Source organism: Podarcis bocagei (genome assembly GCF_964188305.1).
Source record: "Podarcis bocagei genome assembly, chromosome: 6".
Classification (NCBI taxonomy): Eukaryota; Metazoa; Chordata; class Lepidosauria; order Squamata; family Lacertidae; genus Podarcis; species Podarcis bocagei.
Genome location: NC_138130.1, coordinates 53,788,005 through 53,805,977, shown reverse-complemented (window position 1 = coordinate 53,805,977; position 17,973 = coordinate 53,788,005). Strand labels below are relative to the sequence as shown.

The 17,973-nt window shown below is 40.6% G+C and overlaps 1 protein-coding gene across 2 annotated transcripts in view; it reads left to right on the top strand.

The window, feature by feature from the left end:
• Nucleotides 1-17,766, top strand: part of DOP1B (DOP1 leucine zipper like protein B) — a 65,661-nt gene extending 47,895 nt beyond the window's left edge. Inside the window, exons 25-37 of one of the 2 annotated variants that reach the window (XM_081198740.1) lie at nt 729-833; nt 935-1,001; nt 3,114-3,258; nt 4,709-4,791; nt 5,177-5,286; nt 5,989-6,135; nt 6,688-6,749; nt 6,902-7,030; nt 9,055-9,191; nt 10,619-10,674; nt 12,169-12,324; nt 14,210-14,342; nt 16,831-17,766. In XM_081198740.1, coding sequence (XP_081054866.1) covers nt 729-833; nt 935-1,001; nt 3,114-3,258; nt 4,709-4,791; nt 5,177-5,286; nt 5,989-6,135; nt 6,688-6,749; nt 6,902-7,030; nt 9,055-9,191; nt 10,619-10,674; nt 12,169-12,324; nt 14,210-14,342; nt 16,831-17,088 — 1,588 coding nt within the window. In that variant the 3' untranslated portion in view covers nt 17,089-17,766. Of the gene's footprint in view, nt 1-728; nt 834-934; nt 1,002-3,113; nt 3,259-4,708; nt 4,792-5,176; nt 5,287-5,988; nt 6,141-6,687; nt 6,750-6,901; nt 7,031-9,054; nt 9,192-10,618; nt 10,675-12,168; nt 12,325-14,209; nt 14,343-16,830 lie in introns of those variants that run through there. The other variant, XR_014009391.1, reaches the window with a different exon arrangement.
• Nucleotides 17,767-17,973: the final 207 nt, after the last annotated feature.

Sequence of the window (17,973 nt, the reverse complement as noted above, 5' to 3'; positions counted from 1 at the left end):
CTCAAAAAACGGAAAACCCTTTCGTCTTGCGAGGCATTCGTCTTGCGGGGCACCACTGCATTGATGCACAATAAATGCTGGCTAGGAGGATGACCCTTTCTTGACTTTAGTTTGGCATTGCTTTATTTTTCTTTGTACATGTTGACATATTGCATGAGTGCAACAAACATGTATCACACAGATACAATTTTCAATCAGCTAGCAGTCATTATGTGTTTGCAACAATCTCATTTACATATTCTGTGTGCAAAACTCATGGGCCTTTTGGTGTGATTCAGTGCCCTTAGGGTCAATAGTGCTCTTAGGGCCAATGAAACAATTTTTAAAAAATTATTTCCTAAATCATACTTTTATTATTGATGTATCAGATTTTATCCATTCTGAAACTGGGTTTTTAATAGGGTACCCAACCTAGTGTATAGCTGAAGGCAGTTTCCTTTGTCATTGTAAATGTCCCAGAAATATATTCACTTAGGGATTTTTTTATTCCTCACTTCATCGTGAAGACTCTGAAGTAAGTTAGAGCACTTGTGTATTCATTGCTACCTCAACGAATTGCATAAATTGCCTGACAGCAACAATATGTAGGAATGGTTAATCTTCAACATAAAACTGAACTAAATAGCCTTTCCTGTAAGCCCCTATCTGATACTTGCTGTGTGCATGGTTTCAGTATTTTTCAGCACTGGAACTGATGGCTTTGTGTGTTTTTTTGTGTTTTCCCTCAGACTTCCTGTCATAGCCTTGCAAGAGAACTTCCAGTCGTTGTTAGGAGTGTTGAAGGAATCTGTGCAGCTGAATTTGGCACCACCTGGTTATTTCTTGCTTCTCAGGTACGGCAGCAGCAGTTGTTTTTGCACACTACAATTGTAGCACACTCATAGTGTACACTAGTAGTGTAATGGTACACTAACTTGGGCTTATTCTTCTGCAGCACTCTGAATGATTTTGTGACTAGAACTCCAAACCAGGAAAACAAGAAGGATCAGAAAGACCTGCAGGTACTCCATAGCATGTTTTCAGTTCATACATGTAGATATTGATGCACCAAACTTGACTACTTAATGGAAGATATATGCTTAATAGTCCCAAACCACTAGCTTGTTGTGAAAAACGGGTTCTAAATTCAATCCATATAAATTGACTGCATCAGCAGGGTCTTCCGTTGAAGCAGGTACTAAGACAAAAGGGGAAAACCTTTGTTTTAGCAGGATCTTGCTACCTGTGAGGTACAAATTAGGGACTTCAAAGCTCTAAGTCATGTGATGTCAGCTGACTGGCAGATGGGCAGCCCCACCCACCTGCCAAATTTTACCAATGAGGCAGATCCTGCTAAAGATCTGGCCCATGGTTTCAAAACGGTTCTGCTTCTGTGAGGCAGAACTGGGGGCTTTGGGGGATGATAAATCAAAGGTCCATACCTACCAGACTTGCTGTAAGTGAGGGCTTCGGTTTTCCATTGGAAGATTCCTGAGCAAAAATAGTGACAATCAAAAACATGATGAAATAGTAAACACCATAAGAAAAATCTAGCCTTTCTAAGGCCTCTTAGCAAACAGACAAGCTTGCCCAAGAAAATGCAGAAATCAGAGACCTGTTCTCCCCTCCCCATAACACCAAGTCAGCACACCCTCATGGAAGATGCTGTTGGGAGAGGGAGGGAAACCAGTGTAAGCTAAAAGATGTAAGAAAACATTGAGAGAGTGCCCCCCCTTCCCAAAGTCTCTCTCTTCTTTGTGTTTCCCTAATAGAAATCCCCCTTTCATTTCGGATCTCAAACCACATTCTGGTTCTCTCTGGTACCCCTGAACAATTTCACTTCTCATTAATAATTAGTCCTTCATTAATTTATGACTTGTAGCAAGATACTCACCTTCTTTGTTTCTTTTCCTTCACTTTCATCCTTAAATATTTCAGCTTTCCTTATCACAACTAAGTCATAAATTGTGCCAGAATCTGGATGAAGAACATTGAAACCAACTGGTTTCTAATTAAGATCTTGCCCTACTGCCTTACATTAATTGCACAAAACAAAAGCTTCTGTCTCTAAAATGGAAATAAAATGTTGATAAAAGTAAAAAGAATCTTATGATGTAACCAGCATCACCAGGGACATGACAACACCACAACCTTCAAGTGCCTAGTTCATATCGTTTACCCCTCTCCCCCCCCACACACACAGTTTATACCTGGGGTGTTTTCCCTTGAATACTCTTTCCCAGTTTGATTAAACAGAGGCATAGGTAATTCTTAAACTCTGAACAGGAAGCATGGTATTAAAAGGTACCCAAAGATAAAAATGGATGAAAGTAATAAGGTATTTCATTCCTGTTTAAACAAAGTCTGTTTTTGTTCCAGCTCAAACTCAAAAAGATCACAGAGATAAATTATCTTTTTTAATTAGCATAGGGAGTAACCTATTTTTAATTAGCATAGGGAGTAAGTTATGCTCATCTAGGGGTCCCTTTGGTGCTACTATCAGATAACTTTCAAACACCCATCTTCAAAGGAAGATATAGGGCCCATTGCTGTGTTTATCTCAAGCTCTGTATGGTAAGGATGATACTTGTATTCAGGGATGCTTAGCCAGCATCTTTCCTGCTCCTCTAGCCTGGGCATAATGATCATCATGGCTTCTTGTAATCAAACAGCAAACAGTTCTTACCAAACATTGGTTCATACCATAAGTGGAGCTCTTCCTTCTGTACTTTACCCTTGAACCCAGAAAACAAGTCCAAAAAGAACATAGCCAACATGTAGTTATAGATCTACAAAATGTCCAACAGAACTTTTAGGATGGCTTTTTAATAGAAAAATGAAAATTTCATTATTCTAATGGGCCAATAGGCATATCACAAATGCCTTGCAAACTGCACATCACACATTAGCCACACTGAACCTCCAGCAAGAGGTTCAGTATTTGGTGGGGAGGGGGAATGACTCTGTAGCATGCACTGCCTTCACAGAATTCAAATGGAGTAAAGTGATATTTTGGTTTGCCACTTGTCTCCCTTCTCACAATAAAACAAATATTACTTCCATAAGACAAAATGCCCTGAGTGATGTCTATATGCACGAATCACTCGTCTCCCTTACTCTGCTTTCCCTTTCAGGAGGTAACCCAGAAAATATTGGAAGCTGTCGGGAATGTTGCTGGTTCTTCGCTAGAACAAACTAGCTGGCTGAGCAGGAATCTGGAGGTGAAAGCTCAGCCTCAGGTTGCTTTAGATGAGCCCATGGCTGAAGATGATTTCTGCGGTAAGAAAAATGGAGACAGTTCTGTGGGCTAGCTGTTGTTTTATACAAGCATTTTAGTCCCACAGGTCTGCTTAAGGTGGAGGGAAGAAGTCGGATCGGGCAATTATAAAACACTGGCCATATAAGGAATGTTTAGGTTTCACACAATGCTCTTCCGCCAGCTTCCATTTTGAAGCACAAATTCATTTAGCTAGGTAACTGATAATATAGAACTGGAGAGGAGAAACAGCAGAGCTTTTCCATCACATCTGCTGAGACCAGTTGCCTTTAGCTCTTCCCCAGTTGTTCCCTAGAGACATTCATTCAGTCAAGTTACTTGAACTATTTCCGTCCCACATGGTTACTGTAAGATATGTGACTTTGAGAAGTAATACCTGAGATTCCCCCTCCTCTCTCCCCATTCATTTTTCCATGTGTGTCTCATGCCTTTGGGACTGTGAGCTTGAAGGCAGGGGCTGTCTTATTACTAATATTTGTAAGTCCCTCTGGAACCCTATTTTTGGCTTAAGGTGGGGCAGAGATGCTTCAAATATGCCTTTTCATTTCTGTCTGCCCCTTGAGTACTGACCACAGCACACAGACTCTTTAGAAGGTAGATAATAGAAAAAAGGAAACAGTAAAAGTCATTAGGTTAGCAAAGCTGGAGAGGTGTGTGTGTGACCTTTAAGATAAATTAGTTATAGAATCAGAAGATAAATGGATTGATATTCCCAAGTCAGACTGAAACACTTGAAGAGGCGAAGTCTCCTCAGAATTGTGGAAGCATTTGAAGACACAAATATCCAGCAACTTTCTTCCTTCCATTATAGAACTTCTCTCTTAAATAATTTACTTGATTTATCAGCTACTCTTCAGCCAAAATATGTGACTTGCAAAAATAAAAACATAAAAAGAATCGCTAAAAGGCCAATATAATTGAGAAGGTTTTCGCTTGGTGCCAAAAAGAAAATGGGGATGGTACCGGCAGCTTCCCTTTAAAGGGCATTTTAAACTGCTAAATTCAGGGACTGGCAACACATTGCATTTTGTGTGCATAAATAAAGAGGCCCCAGCAGCTGGTTTTTCCATAAGGAAAGGCAGCTTGGGGTCTTTGTAGTTCTAACTACACATTAAATGCTGATGTGTTTAAGGGGGGGGGGGAGCAAAGCCGTGAGGTTGAACTTTAGAGCAGGAAAGCCTTTGGGGACCCAGGGGTATTCCATCCTTTATTTGCTTTTAATGCCCCACACTGGGTTCTGAATGCTTGTTGTCTTCTGTTTGGTGAAGAACAAGCTGATTTGCTTGTTTTAAAGGCATGTGGCTAGACATTCAGACTAGATAAGTCTTGCCCAATGTCTTCAGAACAACTTTCTAACCATCGGTCTCCCACCCCCCAAAAAACACCCACTACTAATGGAAAAAAGTTTAAGGGAGCGCATGAAAGAAAAAGAAAATGTTCCTTCTTCTACAGATACATCAACAGTACCTTCTTCAATGGTCTCTGCCTCTGCCCCATCCGTGTACAGTGTTCAGGCCCTCTCTATCCTTGCAGAGGTGAGTCCTGATTTCTTTTTACTCTGAGAGGGAAACCGCTCTATAGCCACTATCCTTCCTATATATATGTTCCATAAGTGAAAGCTCTGCATGTTCACTGACCCTCCATTAACAGGCAGAGCTGCTTGAGCATACAGCGTTAAGCCAGCCATGGAGGAGGGAAAAGGGGATGCATCAGTTGCATTGCTAATGTTTTGGAAATCTATCTGAAGAAGTGTGCATGCACACGGAAGCTCATACCAATAACAATCTTAGTTGGTCTCTAAGGTGCTACTGGAAGGAATTTTTTTATTTTGTTGTGGAAATTTGACACTTCACAATTTTCAGGATTACTGTGAAATCAGAAGAGCTGTTCTTTTTTAAATGGAACGTTCTTTCTCCATAGGTTCTTGCTTCTCTGCTGGATATGGTTTACCGGAGTGATGAAAAAGAGAAAGCAGTCCCTTTGATCTCGCGTTTGCTATATTATGTGTTTCCTTACTTACGCAATCACAGGTAAATAAATTTTTCCTTACATCACCTATATATAACTCATGCAATATATGCTCCATACTTGGGGACCTAACTTGGGCAGATTCCTTGCTTCAAGGTCAAAGCTCTTCCAAGACTGTTATTTTGTAATCTTCATAGATCTGCCAAGCATTAAGTGATTGCCGCCTACTGCCAAGATAGCACACGTTTCCTTATTGAAACGAGTCGAGAGCATAGTAATTGTGATGCTTTTTTTCTGATGGTGGGGAAATGGATGCTTGACTGGCATGGAAGTATGTGGAAATTTGGGAGGGCACAATGAGAATTCAGGTTCAACTATGGAAACAGGTACTCCTCTACAGTTGACAGGCCTGACTTACAAGATATGACTTGGCTTAAGGTTGCTCCTTGAATACAAATCAGCAAAGCAGCAATCTTATTGCCAGAGGTTAGAAATGTCAAAAGAAGAACATAATAATTTATCAGCCATGATAGGGTTCCTCTGCTTGCTGGTGGTACTGACTCCAGATCTGAGCTTGGAAAAGATAACACATTAATTTTCCTTGCAACTAACATAATTTTTTTGTTCAATCAATAATTATCTTATTGAATATCAACAAGGTTAAAGTAGAATGTTGCTATGAAGTCTGTCAGTTTTGGGAGCATGTGAGTGACATACATATTTGGAAAGTAAGTGATTTGTCTGTTGTGTGTGTTTGTTTACAGTGCCTACAATCTTCCTAGCTTTCGTGCTAGTACACAGTTGCTCAGTTCTTTAAGTGGCTATGCTTATACCAAGCGCGCATGGAAGAAAGATGTCTTAGAACTATATATGGATCCAGCTTTCTTCCAGATGGATACTTCATGCATTCAGTAAGGTGTATGACTCGGGCAGTCTTGTTGTTGGCTTCTGAATGTACAAATGGATAAACTCCAGTAGATTACAATGAAGTTGTACTTTTAATTTGGAATCTCTCTAAAGTTGCTAATTTTCCAGTGATTTCATTTAGAAAAATATTGGTCTTTAGAAAAAGAGCAGGTTCTCGTCACTGTGTTGAGAGAGTATATTTAATTAAAACTTTGGTTACAATACTTCTGCATCTATTCTAATACATTATTTTAAAGATGTGCAAGGCATGGTAAAAAACTAAAGTTGTCCCTCAGGACTGTTTCAATAGCAATATGAAATTTTCTAAAGAGAAGTTAGACTGTCATGTGTAGGAAATTGTGATAAACTGTGCAGCTTGGAGTTGTCAATATCTGCATTCATCATAAACTAAGCACAAGATTTGCACAATTTTACTGCCCAGCACATGGTTGACTTTGAAAGAAATGTCATCTTCCTTTGTGTTTGCTTCACACAAGGTGCTAGAGGATTTAAACTTAAATTACACTAAACTTTACTTAATTGTTAAATTTCTTCAGTTGGCGAGCCATTATCGATCATCTTCTGACACATGAGAAAACTATGTTTAAAGATTTGATGAGTAAGTATTTTTTTGTAATTATTATCCCATTACTTTTAATAGAAAGTTCAAATCAAGAAGAAAACAACCAATTAAACTTTTTATCAAGGTAGCAGCTGTTTTTATATATCAAAGCAATTTGATGTTAATAGCAATTCTGTTCTTGATTACAGCTATGCAGAGCAGTTCTTTAAAACTTTTTCCAAGTTTTGAGCAAAAGGCAATGTTGTTAAAGCGTCAGGCCTTTGCAGTTTTCAGTGGAGAAATTGATCAATATCACCTTTACCTTCCTTTAATACAAGGTGAGTGTTAAAGTTTGCATTGTTCACAGATGTTCAGTAAAAGATGTGAATGGAAAGAAGCATGCATACACATAGGCTCAGTTCGTTTAACAACAACAAACCATTGTGTTACATAAACAATCCACAGACTCATATCCTCCTGCACTTCCTCTTTTACACCAAATCATATGAAATGGAAAGCAGAACTGCAAATCAGGATAAAACAGGTTTGAAATTCTGATTTGGAGGGCAATCACAAAGCATAGTTTGCCAGTTAAAATGCAACAACAAACTATGATCTGCCATGCAGGGGAGGGCATTGGAGCATGCAAGAAGGAGGACGGGGAGGGGAAATGAGCCTGATGCTTGCTTATGCAAAAGCCAAATTATGATTTGATATTACAGATGAATGGAGCCAAGTGAAGGTTCCAAGTTGGCAGTAAGGTGCATTGCTCACAGAATGAGGGTCTGTTGAGTTTTCTCTAAATCTGAGGGATGCAAATTCATCTTCTGATTTTAGAGACAGAGCTCTATACCCTTTAGAATAGTCTGACTGGAGTGGAAATTGGAGACACTGTGTTGCAGCAGTTCCATCCCTATCTAGATAGGCAATCTCTGGATGTGGTTCTGGGGGAATAGTCTTCCACCCCTTAGTAAGGGGTCAAGCATGTTTCTCCCTCGTCCCCCATTCTATTTCATATCTGCACGAAACCACTGAGTGAGGTCTTCTGGAGGTTTGGGATGAGCTGTCATCAATAAACCAGTGGCACCCATCTCTTAGTCCCATTTTCATCAAATCTGAGTAAAGCAGTGGAAGTACTAAATCAGTGCTTATATTTTCACTAATACACTGGATAAGGACCAATAAACCCAAGCTCAGTCCAGACAAAACAGAGGTAATGTGGATCAGTGATTCTTCTGCTCAAGGGTTTGTCCTATGTTAGACAGCCTTGCACACCCTGGAGGGACAAGCCTGCAGCTTAAGGATGATCCTTGGTCCATCACTAAAGGCACAAGGTGCTTCTGGAGCACAAGGTTCCTTCAACCTGCTTAGACTGGTATACTAGCTGTGACCCTAGCCTTGTGGCAAGACCACCTGGGAGAATTTTACCTTTATGATTTCTATATAACCATGTATCCTAATGATGATTTCTATATATCCATGTATCCTAATGATGCTTAAATCACTAAGGCTTCAGTAGGGCTACAAGTGGCTAAATCTCAGGAATCCAAAGTCTACCTTTGCCCTATTTCTCTCTGCCCTGCTATTGTGCTTGAAGGCAACAATAAATCTGATGTGTTGGCATTTTTCTATAGGGAACCTTCCCCATACTGTTTCTCATGCTCACGTGATGGAGGGTGAGATGGGGGACAGGAAAGAGAAGTCTGCCACAGAATGCAATGTTCTAGCCCAATAACAGATGGGGGGGGTTACTCAGGCTTCAACTGTCCAATAGGTTTCTTTTCCTCTTTATAGCTGAAAATTAGGGTAAAGGGCATCATGATGCACAATATGGAAAAGCAGAAGTATTCTTTACATGGGCATAGGAAGGGCTCTTGCTCCGCTCATTGGCTTGATTTTGCTGCAATATAATAGCACTGTTTGTAACCAGGTATATAAACCCAATGCCCAAGGGGCTCCGGGACCCAGGCTCTGAAAAATATTCCACTGGGTCTTTATTGCTCAGCAATAAACTTTGCCTTCTTTTTCGCCACTGCTGTGTCTGTCGATTCTTGGACACATTTTGAGTGGGCAACTGGTATTCCTTGTGGGCTGCCTTCTGAAGACTCTTTTGTATTAGTGCCGAATATGGCTGCCAGGTTACTAACTGGGACTGAGCATTATGATCATATTATGCAGTTTGACATTATTTTGCAACTGTAATTGTTATCCTAGTTCATAAGTGTAATAATTTTCCAATGGGTAAGAAGCTCGATCAGTCCCAGGATGATATAACTAAGCCAGCCAGATACGTTTTAGCGCTCCTGATTCATTACAGTTCAATACAAAAGTGTCTTAAATCTTTTTGTAAATTTTATTCTAGAGCGACTGACTGACAACCTGCGTGTTGGACAGACTTCTGTAGTAGCTGCCCAGATGTTTCTGTTCTTCAGGGTTCTTTTGCTAAGAATTTCCCCTCAGCACCTAACTTCATTATGGCCGATCATGGTGACAGAGCTGGTAAATGGTCCTTAGAAACAAGATGAGACAATAGCCTTCAAAATCTCAGGGGAACCTCCATTCTATAGTCCATACTTGGCCCCCCAGGTCTTGGCATTTGGCTTGCAAGCCCATTTGTAGGAAGCCATGGCCACCTACCCTGCAGCTGACATCATAAAAAGAGACCCCTGACCATTAGGTCCAGTTGTGGACAACTCTGGGGTTGCGGTGCTCATCTCGCTTTATTGGCTGAGGGAGCTGGTGTACAGCTTCTGGGTCATGTGGCCAGCATGACTAAGCCGCTTCTAGCGAACCAGGGCAGCGCATGGAAACGTCGTTTATCTTCCCGCTGGACCGGTACCTATTTATCTACTTGCACTGGCGTGCTTTCAAACTGCTAGGTTGGCAGGAGCAGGGACCGAGCAACGGGAGCTCACTCCTTCACAGGGATTTGAACCGCTGACCTTCTGATTCGCAAGCCCTAGGCTCTGTGGTTTAACCCACAGCGCCACCTACGTCCCTGACATCATACCTGGCATCATATCTGGGGCAAATAAGGATGGGGCTTGGCCTAAAGAAGCTTTGCACACCAAAACCCAGCACTAAGCAAAATGAACCTTCCCACATATCATTTCATGCTAGAGCAGATCAATCTACTTCACAGAACTCAATGCTAAGCAGTAAAGAAACATCATTTGAGGCCTTGCCCTTCTAGGAAGGTGCCTTATTTTAGCAGAAGCATAATAGATTCCTGTGTAGGTAGCTCTCTAGACCGCCAGACTTGTAGACTCTAGGCCTTGAGGGGAAATGGAGTAGCCCAGTTAATCAGCAGTTCCTAATCAAGAGTAAAGTAAAGAGTTATTTGTTGAAGAATAAGAGTAACATTGCAGAAAAGAAAATTTATAGTGTAAGGTTTTACAATATCAGCTGATTTTCAATCCGAAAGCCAAAATTTTCACCAGGATTGAACCCTAAAGATAAGACCCTAATCTAAGTCCAAACGTAGCACCAAATTTATAGATCCAAAAGCCAGCCCTCAAAGGGTTGTTTCCATTATATATATATATGTCATTTCCATTATATCTTGCACTTCTCTTTCTTCTTACTTTAGTCAAACAACCCTAAATAGAATGGCTGAGGAAGCTGTTTTGCAATAAAGCACTAGCAAGCAAATTAAATAAGTTAATCGTCTCACTATTGAAAAAGTTAAAATGAATGACCCACATGAACAGACCTATAGCACTTTTATCGGGGGGCAGATAAAAATCCAGCGCACCAGGCCAAAAGGTTTCCCCACTGCTGGTGTAACTAATAGGAAATTTCAGTAAACTGTTGACAGTTGAGTCTTGAGATAGTTCCTATATGCATAATGTAATGTAAAGCTGAGTTAATATTGAATTGTATATATTAATACCTTGTTGGTTTCTTCTTTCAATTCTGCTACCCAGATTCAAGCATTTATACAGCTAGAGGAAGATTTAGCTGAAGAGGAGGAACCAGCAAAGTAAGAATTTTTTGCTGTACATAATAAACAGATGATCCTTGGTGAGACCATTCAGTGTGGCAGTTGTAGTTGCTTGCGACCTTGTGACCTGTTTCATAAGTCTGCTTGCTTTGGGAAAGAGCCATAGCTCAGTGGTAGAGTTCTTGCTGTCCTTGCAGAAGTCTGGTTCAGTCCCTAGCATCTCCAGTTAGCAGGATCAAATAGCAAATAATTGGGATGGGGGGAGAGCACAATCTGCAGAGCCACTTTCAGCCTCAATATGCAATACAGGGCGAGATGGATTGTTAGTCTGACCCTGATGTGAGGTAATTTGTGTTCCCAGCTTTACACAAATAAAATAGGATGAGGATCATTGTAGGGAAGACAATGGGCTGGTCCACGAATGCATTTATATATATTTTCCCCTCAACATCTGATAACTCAGCACCTGATGACAGCTGACATGTGTGGCCAGACTAAATTGAAAAAGAAATGTACTTGAAATGACTTTGAGAGTTCTGTCTGTGTTACTAGACTGTGGTGGCTCATTCAGAAATGCAGATCATAGTTTTTATATTGCAGTCACTTCAGGGAATGAACATTTGTCTCAAACCAGGCCAGTAATTTTAAGGGAGGAAAAGAGAAGCCAAAGCTTTCAGATACACAAAAGATTTGGTAGTGGAATAGCTCCTTATTCGGAAGTTGTATTTCTGAAAGCTGAAAAGTAAGATATGTGGGATAGAATAGCGATGTGCCCCTTTTTTGCTGGATGGCTTGGAATATTTGATAAAAGAGCAAATTTCACATCATCAGAAATTTGAATGCTATAATGAATACTGTTATTCCCAATAAATTGTTCTGGCTTAGCATTTTATTTGAATATCAACTATTTGCTTACATGGGAGAAAGTCCTCGAGAAAACATTTGAGGCCATAGTGGACCTTTCCCTGTGGAGCATAACCTCTGGGCCTCGATAACCACCTTCCAAAATCTTTTCATATGTAGCACATTTGTTTCATAAATAGCATTTCTAATAGCTGCTACCTCGCAGAAGCAAGCTGCAGGTTACACACAAAGTCCCAGCTCTCATTTTCCTTTTATGAAAAACAACTGTGATTTTGAGTAGGGAGCTCTTTGGCCTTTTCCTAGTGTGCTATTTTCCCCTTTAAAATCACCTCCCGCCTTTTTCCCATAAGAGGGCATCAGATCTATATGTATGCACCTGTTAGGCAGGGCTTCACCCAGGATATGGTAAAAAAGCACACGAAGCCACCAACTTGCTGAAGTTAAAACAGGTTTCTGGTACGTGGCTGGATGGGAGACCTCCTAGAAAAACCCCAGGGTCTCCCTGAGGTACATGATAGAAGAAAGGTGGGATATAACTGCAAGGATATAAATTTGTAAGTCATTTTTGGTTTGCCTCTTATTCAGCATTTACCTTTTCTTTAAAAATCCAAGAGTAGCTAGCTATGTATGTGTTTCATTCCTTAATTTTCATATTTATTAATTTCACAGGCACAACAGTAAAATAAGTAAACAGAAAACATCAGAGGGCAATGGCCCATTGCTTGGTGACATACAGCAGAATGAGCTCTCCTTGTATTTATCAGCCTGCAAATTCTTGGACACTGCACTTTCTTTCCCACCTGACAAGATGCAATTGTTTCAGATGTAAGCATGCTTATTTTTATTCCTATGACAGTCAGATAGCGCAGCATGTTGAGAAATGAGAGCATGTGAAGGTCATCAGGTAGGCCTTGTACATCCCTTTGCTGCATTTTTCCCCTGGCCCTTTTTCTGTTTGTGAGCCATCCATATGCAGGGAGGCCAGATTGTATCCTGCTTTCCTAGTGCCGCATTGCCACCTGGAGACTTCACATTTTCAGTAAGCCTTTCTTCTCTTGCTGCATAGATTTGTTTATTGACTCCTGGGGATTGATGGTTTCTGTGTTTCACTTATTGATTTTGTTTAGTTTCTTTGGGTACCTCCCTTTTGGTGGCTGTATGTGATAACTGAGTACACTCTTCATCTGCAAGATGCAAAGCAGTCCTGCGGTTATTTTGTTATTATTTTTTAATTCATAAGTTGAAAATGTGCTGGGTGCCTTTTTGCATTCGTGGTGTGATAGTTTAGTTTATGGTGCTGCAATAAGAATAGGCACCCCACTAATGTCCTCTGCGCGGTTCACTGCCAAACCTACATTAGTTGCTCCCAGCCTGATGGCATGAAGGAAGAGAGATGGCGCTGTCCATTGGTCATGTGTGTTGAACCGAAACGAGTTGAATGATTGTGCCCAATAACCTGTTGGGTGATTTTGTGCTGTCAGAAGTTCAGTAAAGTGATTCAATTTCCCACAGCAGCCAAAGTGTAACAGAGGTTGTTTTACTTAATAAATACAAAACACACTATACACAGTTACTTCAAGAAGGCTTCTCTCTCTGAGCCCAGAGAAGGTTTTCAGCTTTCAGAGTCCTTGCTTAAAGTTCTCAGCAAGTCCAAGGCCACCAAACTCCTGCAACTTCAGTCTTCTGTCTCTTCTCCACAATATTTCTCCATGCAGAATGCTTCTGATATAGGCCAGAACTACATGCTAAGGCTGCACAGCACAAAGACTAAGACAGTCACAAGTTGTCTGTAGCTGCATCCTGGGGGAAAACAACACATTTTTTTTACCAACTTATGGAGCATTAACTCATTCCTTAACCAGGAATAGGTTTTCACCACAGTGGAATAGACATTAACACTTGTCACATACAAGGACTGTATAGAGAACCTCACAATTTTCTACATGAGAGTGGCTTCCCAGAATAAAATTGTTTTCTTAAGTGAAAGGGCCATAAAGAACAGTGGTGAACTGGCATAACTTGATTGACAACGGTTTCCCATAGAATGGGGTTCTAACCACAAAAGCATCTGTGCAAAGTAAAAAGGCAGCATATCGCATCCATTGCTGGGTTGAGGGGAAATACTGCATTTTACTCTTGAAAGAGCAGCCAGAGGGATCTTATTTCCTGAGATCAAGAGATAAAGTACTCTGGCTGGTCTGTAGCGATTGCCGTCTAAAGATCAGGGAGAATACTTTATCTCAATCAAATCAGCAGATAAGCCTATAGGGGCGGACAGGCCATTTCCCATAGCTGGGAAGCTGCATCCAGGCTGCAGGTTAAGCACTCTTGCAGAAAACAAATGAGGCCTGCTACATCAAAGTAACTACTGCAGTCTCAAACTAGATTTTGCACATTGGTGCTTCATTTCAGTGTTTGAAACCAATCGAAACATTAGTGTTGTCCTTGTAGTACAATAGAATTTCTGAAAAGCGTCTCAAAATGACAAGCATATCTGGATGAATGTGGAGAAAATGTCAGTATATAGGTTCTGCTCTGCCAAATGACAATCAGGAAATGAGGGAGCTGAGCTACCATCCTTCTCCTTAAATAAAGCTGCTTGTTGACAATAGTTGGGCAAGAATGTTTATTCTTTTCTTTCTTAACCAATGTTCTCAAAATAGTTTCCTCCTGTGTATGCTTCCTGATATCAAAATGCTTTTGTTTCCAGGTACAGGTGGGCCTTTGTTCCAGAGGTGGACACACAGGCTTACAGCATGACATCCTCAGATCTAATGGAAAATCATCAGGAATGCAAACCGCATATTGTCAGAATTGTGGACTTAATAAAGCGGAAATATGGGGTAAAGTCTAAATTTCAGTTGGTTTTCATAGTTCTAATGATTTCATAGTTTGTTTAGAAGGATTACCTAGCTACATTTTGAAACCTAAATGTCCTGACTGTCCAGATTATATTTTTATATAGTATATTTGTATCATGCTTCTTCCTTGACAACAATATAAATAAGCCTTCCAAGTCAGAATAGTGGCCTAGCATATGTTGCAACTAGCACAATCCATGCCCAAGCATAGTAAAAAAAGGGAAGTACAGTCGTACCTTGGAAGCTGAACGGAATCCGTTCCGGAAGTCCATTTGACTTCCAAAACGTTCAGAAACCAAAGCGCAGCTTCTGATTGGCTGCAGGAAGCTCCTTCAGCCAATTGTGGTTTTTTTAAATAATATTTTTATTAATTTTCTATTTTTACAATCCAATAGGCCACATTAATACAATTCCAAATTATAATATAATCCAAATAAAATAACAAATTATTCCATACCAAATCACATAACTTTGTGTGGCTTCCCATGCTCTGAGGTTTGGGCCATAATGATCTAATGTCCTGCAATAGAACTTAGTCCAAATAATACAATTCTTGGGTTAATCCTTCTTTTATTTTGTCAGTCACTGATCCGACAACTTTTCGCCTTTAAATAGTCCATCCGTTAATTTAGCAAGAGGGTTAATCCTGTGTTATTCTGTGTAGAATATTTTCTGAGCTTCGTCTTACTTCCACCTGTTGTCATCCAAAAGTCTCAGCAACTCTCTGTTGGTTTCGTTTCTGCACACAAGGGTAATTTTCAGTGCATCACTCCAAGACAAAGAAGTCTGGCATCCCGCCATTAACCCCGGGCAGATATCCAAGATTTTGTACTGTGATCTCACTCCAACTGTTAATGAGCAGATTCTTCCCAAAATCCTGATAAATCTAGTCAAGAATTCTTTTTATTGTTCCAGTTAGGGTCGTTGCCAAATCCTAATCAAGATTCTACACAGTTCCATCCTTTAGTTAACCCATAGAAATAATCAAATGGTCTTTAAATCCCGCTTGCGTTTTCAAATCATTTATCACTTCGGGGGAGATTTGCCAAATAAAACGGCAAGTATATCAAGAGAGTAAAAAATGGAGGCTCACCCCCCCACACACGCATACCATTCCAATTGTGACAGAAGTCCTTCTCCAGATCGAAACCTTAGCCCTCAAGACAACCTGCCAACTGAATCAGTCTCTATCTCCCCTAATTCAGAGCATGCCTGTTAATTAAGTCCAAATATCACCTTAAAAGGAGTACTTCCACTTGTGGCCTTGGCTTTGGAAAGTTGTCGATTTTGCACGGTGCATAACACCCAGCGCCCTCTGCCCCCGCATTCCTTCGGAACGGGTGGGAGGTATTGCACGATCTGCGGGTGAAGTTAGCCTCCCCCGGCCCTGGGGGAGTTTTGTGAGGGTAATTAGTCCCATATCATCCTCAATTAGCCACGCGAAGCGACTCCGCTGGCATGGGCACAACTGAGCGCCATGGTGGTCCGTGCCGGAAGCCGCTTTTTTGCTCCTTCAGCCAATTGGAAGCTGCAGAAGTCCCACCAGACGTTTGGCTTCCAAAAATAGTTCACAAACCGGAACAGTCACTTCCAGGTTTGCGGCGTTCAGGAGCCAAAATGTTTGAGAAAGCCTCTCCTCCTTCCGGAGGAGAGGGACTGTGAGCGGGAGACAATTCCCACGTCATGCAGGGGGCATTCTGCCCCCTGCCCTCTTATCATCGCTGGCGTGCCACGCCTGCCAGTTGGGCACCCAATCGGGTGCCACCGCGGGGGGCGTGGTTTAGCCGCTCAAATGCGGCCGTGCCAGCTCTCCCCGCCATTGCGCTTGGTATTTGGCAGTTAGGCATTGGAATGTGTTGTTGGTGTATGGAAGGGCAAGGTGTGGCCATCGCCTACCTCTTCACTTATGGGTATTCTGTTAAAGGAATCCAGCGGTCGTGGATCCTGTCCAATGCCCTGTGTGGTGGTGGGGTCATGGCACAACCCTCGGTGACATCAGGGGAGAGCTTATAGTTGTATTTGCATCAACAGGCTCCCCCTACTGGTGGTTAACCCCTCATTAGACTCACCCCTCTCCGAGTGGGTGGAGTCAAATTTGCTGTGGTCCAGTGCCTAAGCCAATACCTTCTCACATGCTGTAATCAATAAAGTTGTGGCCTTTTCTTGCCCATTAACCTAATATACTGTGTCCACGTGTCTTCATTACCCCAAGCGGGGATCGGGTCCTCGAATCACAACTAAGCTGTTCGAAAACCAAGGTACGACTGTAATCTAAAAAAGGAAAGTGGTTGGAATTGTTGGAATTGAAGAACCTGTTATCTAAGCTTTGGTAAAATAAACTAATTGTACAATGTTAAAAACTGCTGAATTAAAATTAAAATCCCAGTATTCAATACATGTTTCAGTTTATATACAAAACAAAATTCCTGTAAATGTGTATTTGCAACTTTAATTTTTTGTGTTCTTACAGGATCAAACTACCAATGAGAGAGCAACAAAGCACTATAGCTTCCCTCTTTTGGACCTTCGTTCTATCTCGAGCATCACACAGTTAATGCCATTCTTCAGAATACTAAGCTGTGCTTTTAAAACTGAAAGCAGCAAGGCACTGAATACGCATAGCTCAAAGGATTTCAAACTGGACTATCCAACTGGCAGTGGAACAAGGACACTGAAACTACTGGAAGAGTGTGTGGAGCATGACTTTATAGAAAATATGGAAAGTTAATATGCTTTAAAGTACTTGTATTATACAAAGGTTGTAATTGTCACTCAGTTTCAATTGTATTGAAAAAATGTAAATATGAGAATGAAACATTTTAATGTTGACAGATTTTACTTCAGTTTGTTTTTTCCTACTGATGTAATCTTTCACCTGTTCTGTGTCTTGTTGATAAGTGGCATGTTGCCTCAGGTTTTGTGGAAGCAAATTAGCATTATAAATGTGCACATGTCTTAAGATGATTTTTGTTTGTTTGTTTTACTTCCAAAGTAAAACAAGCATACTTTAGTTCCTCATGTAATGAAGGCAATAGATAGCAAATCAATCTGAACCAGACCATAATTCATAGGAAATTTTAAAGACAGGATCAAGATATAAACATGGAATATTTATAACAGGCTTGTTAGCAGACGGGAACACTCTTCTGAAGTTATTTTAGTCCTGCCTCTGAACATCTCTGTAGTAAGCAGATGCAAACAAAATAGCATGCTGTACGAATATCTGTGATCCTTCTGCCGTAGCCTTTACAGCCTAAGCCTACAAGCATATGGAGTAGGCCTTGCTGATCTTAATGGAAATTGCTTTTTGGTAAAGATTCATAAGATTTTAGGTTACAAGGGATATGTTTGCATAGGATATATACAACTAAGAAGGAAAAAAAGAAATTATTGGAAATTTATTTGACTGGTTTGCATAGGATATATACAACTAAGAAGGAAAAAAGAAATTATTGGAAATTTATTTGACTCTGTAGTTTGCTGAGTTATTGCTGAATTGTTTAGGCCTAGAAAAACATTTTTTTTAAATCCAGAAAATCTTTTTTTAAAAAATAAAAAAGAGAAAAACATTAAAAATTGTGTGCATAGGGACTGCACAATTCTTGAAAGGCAT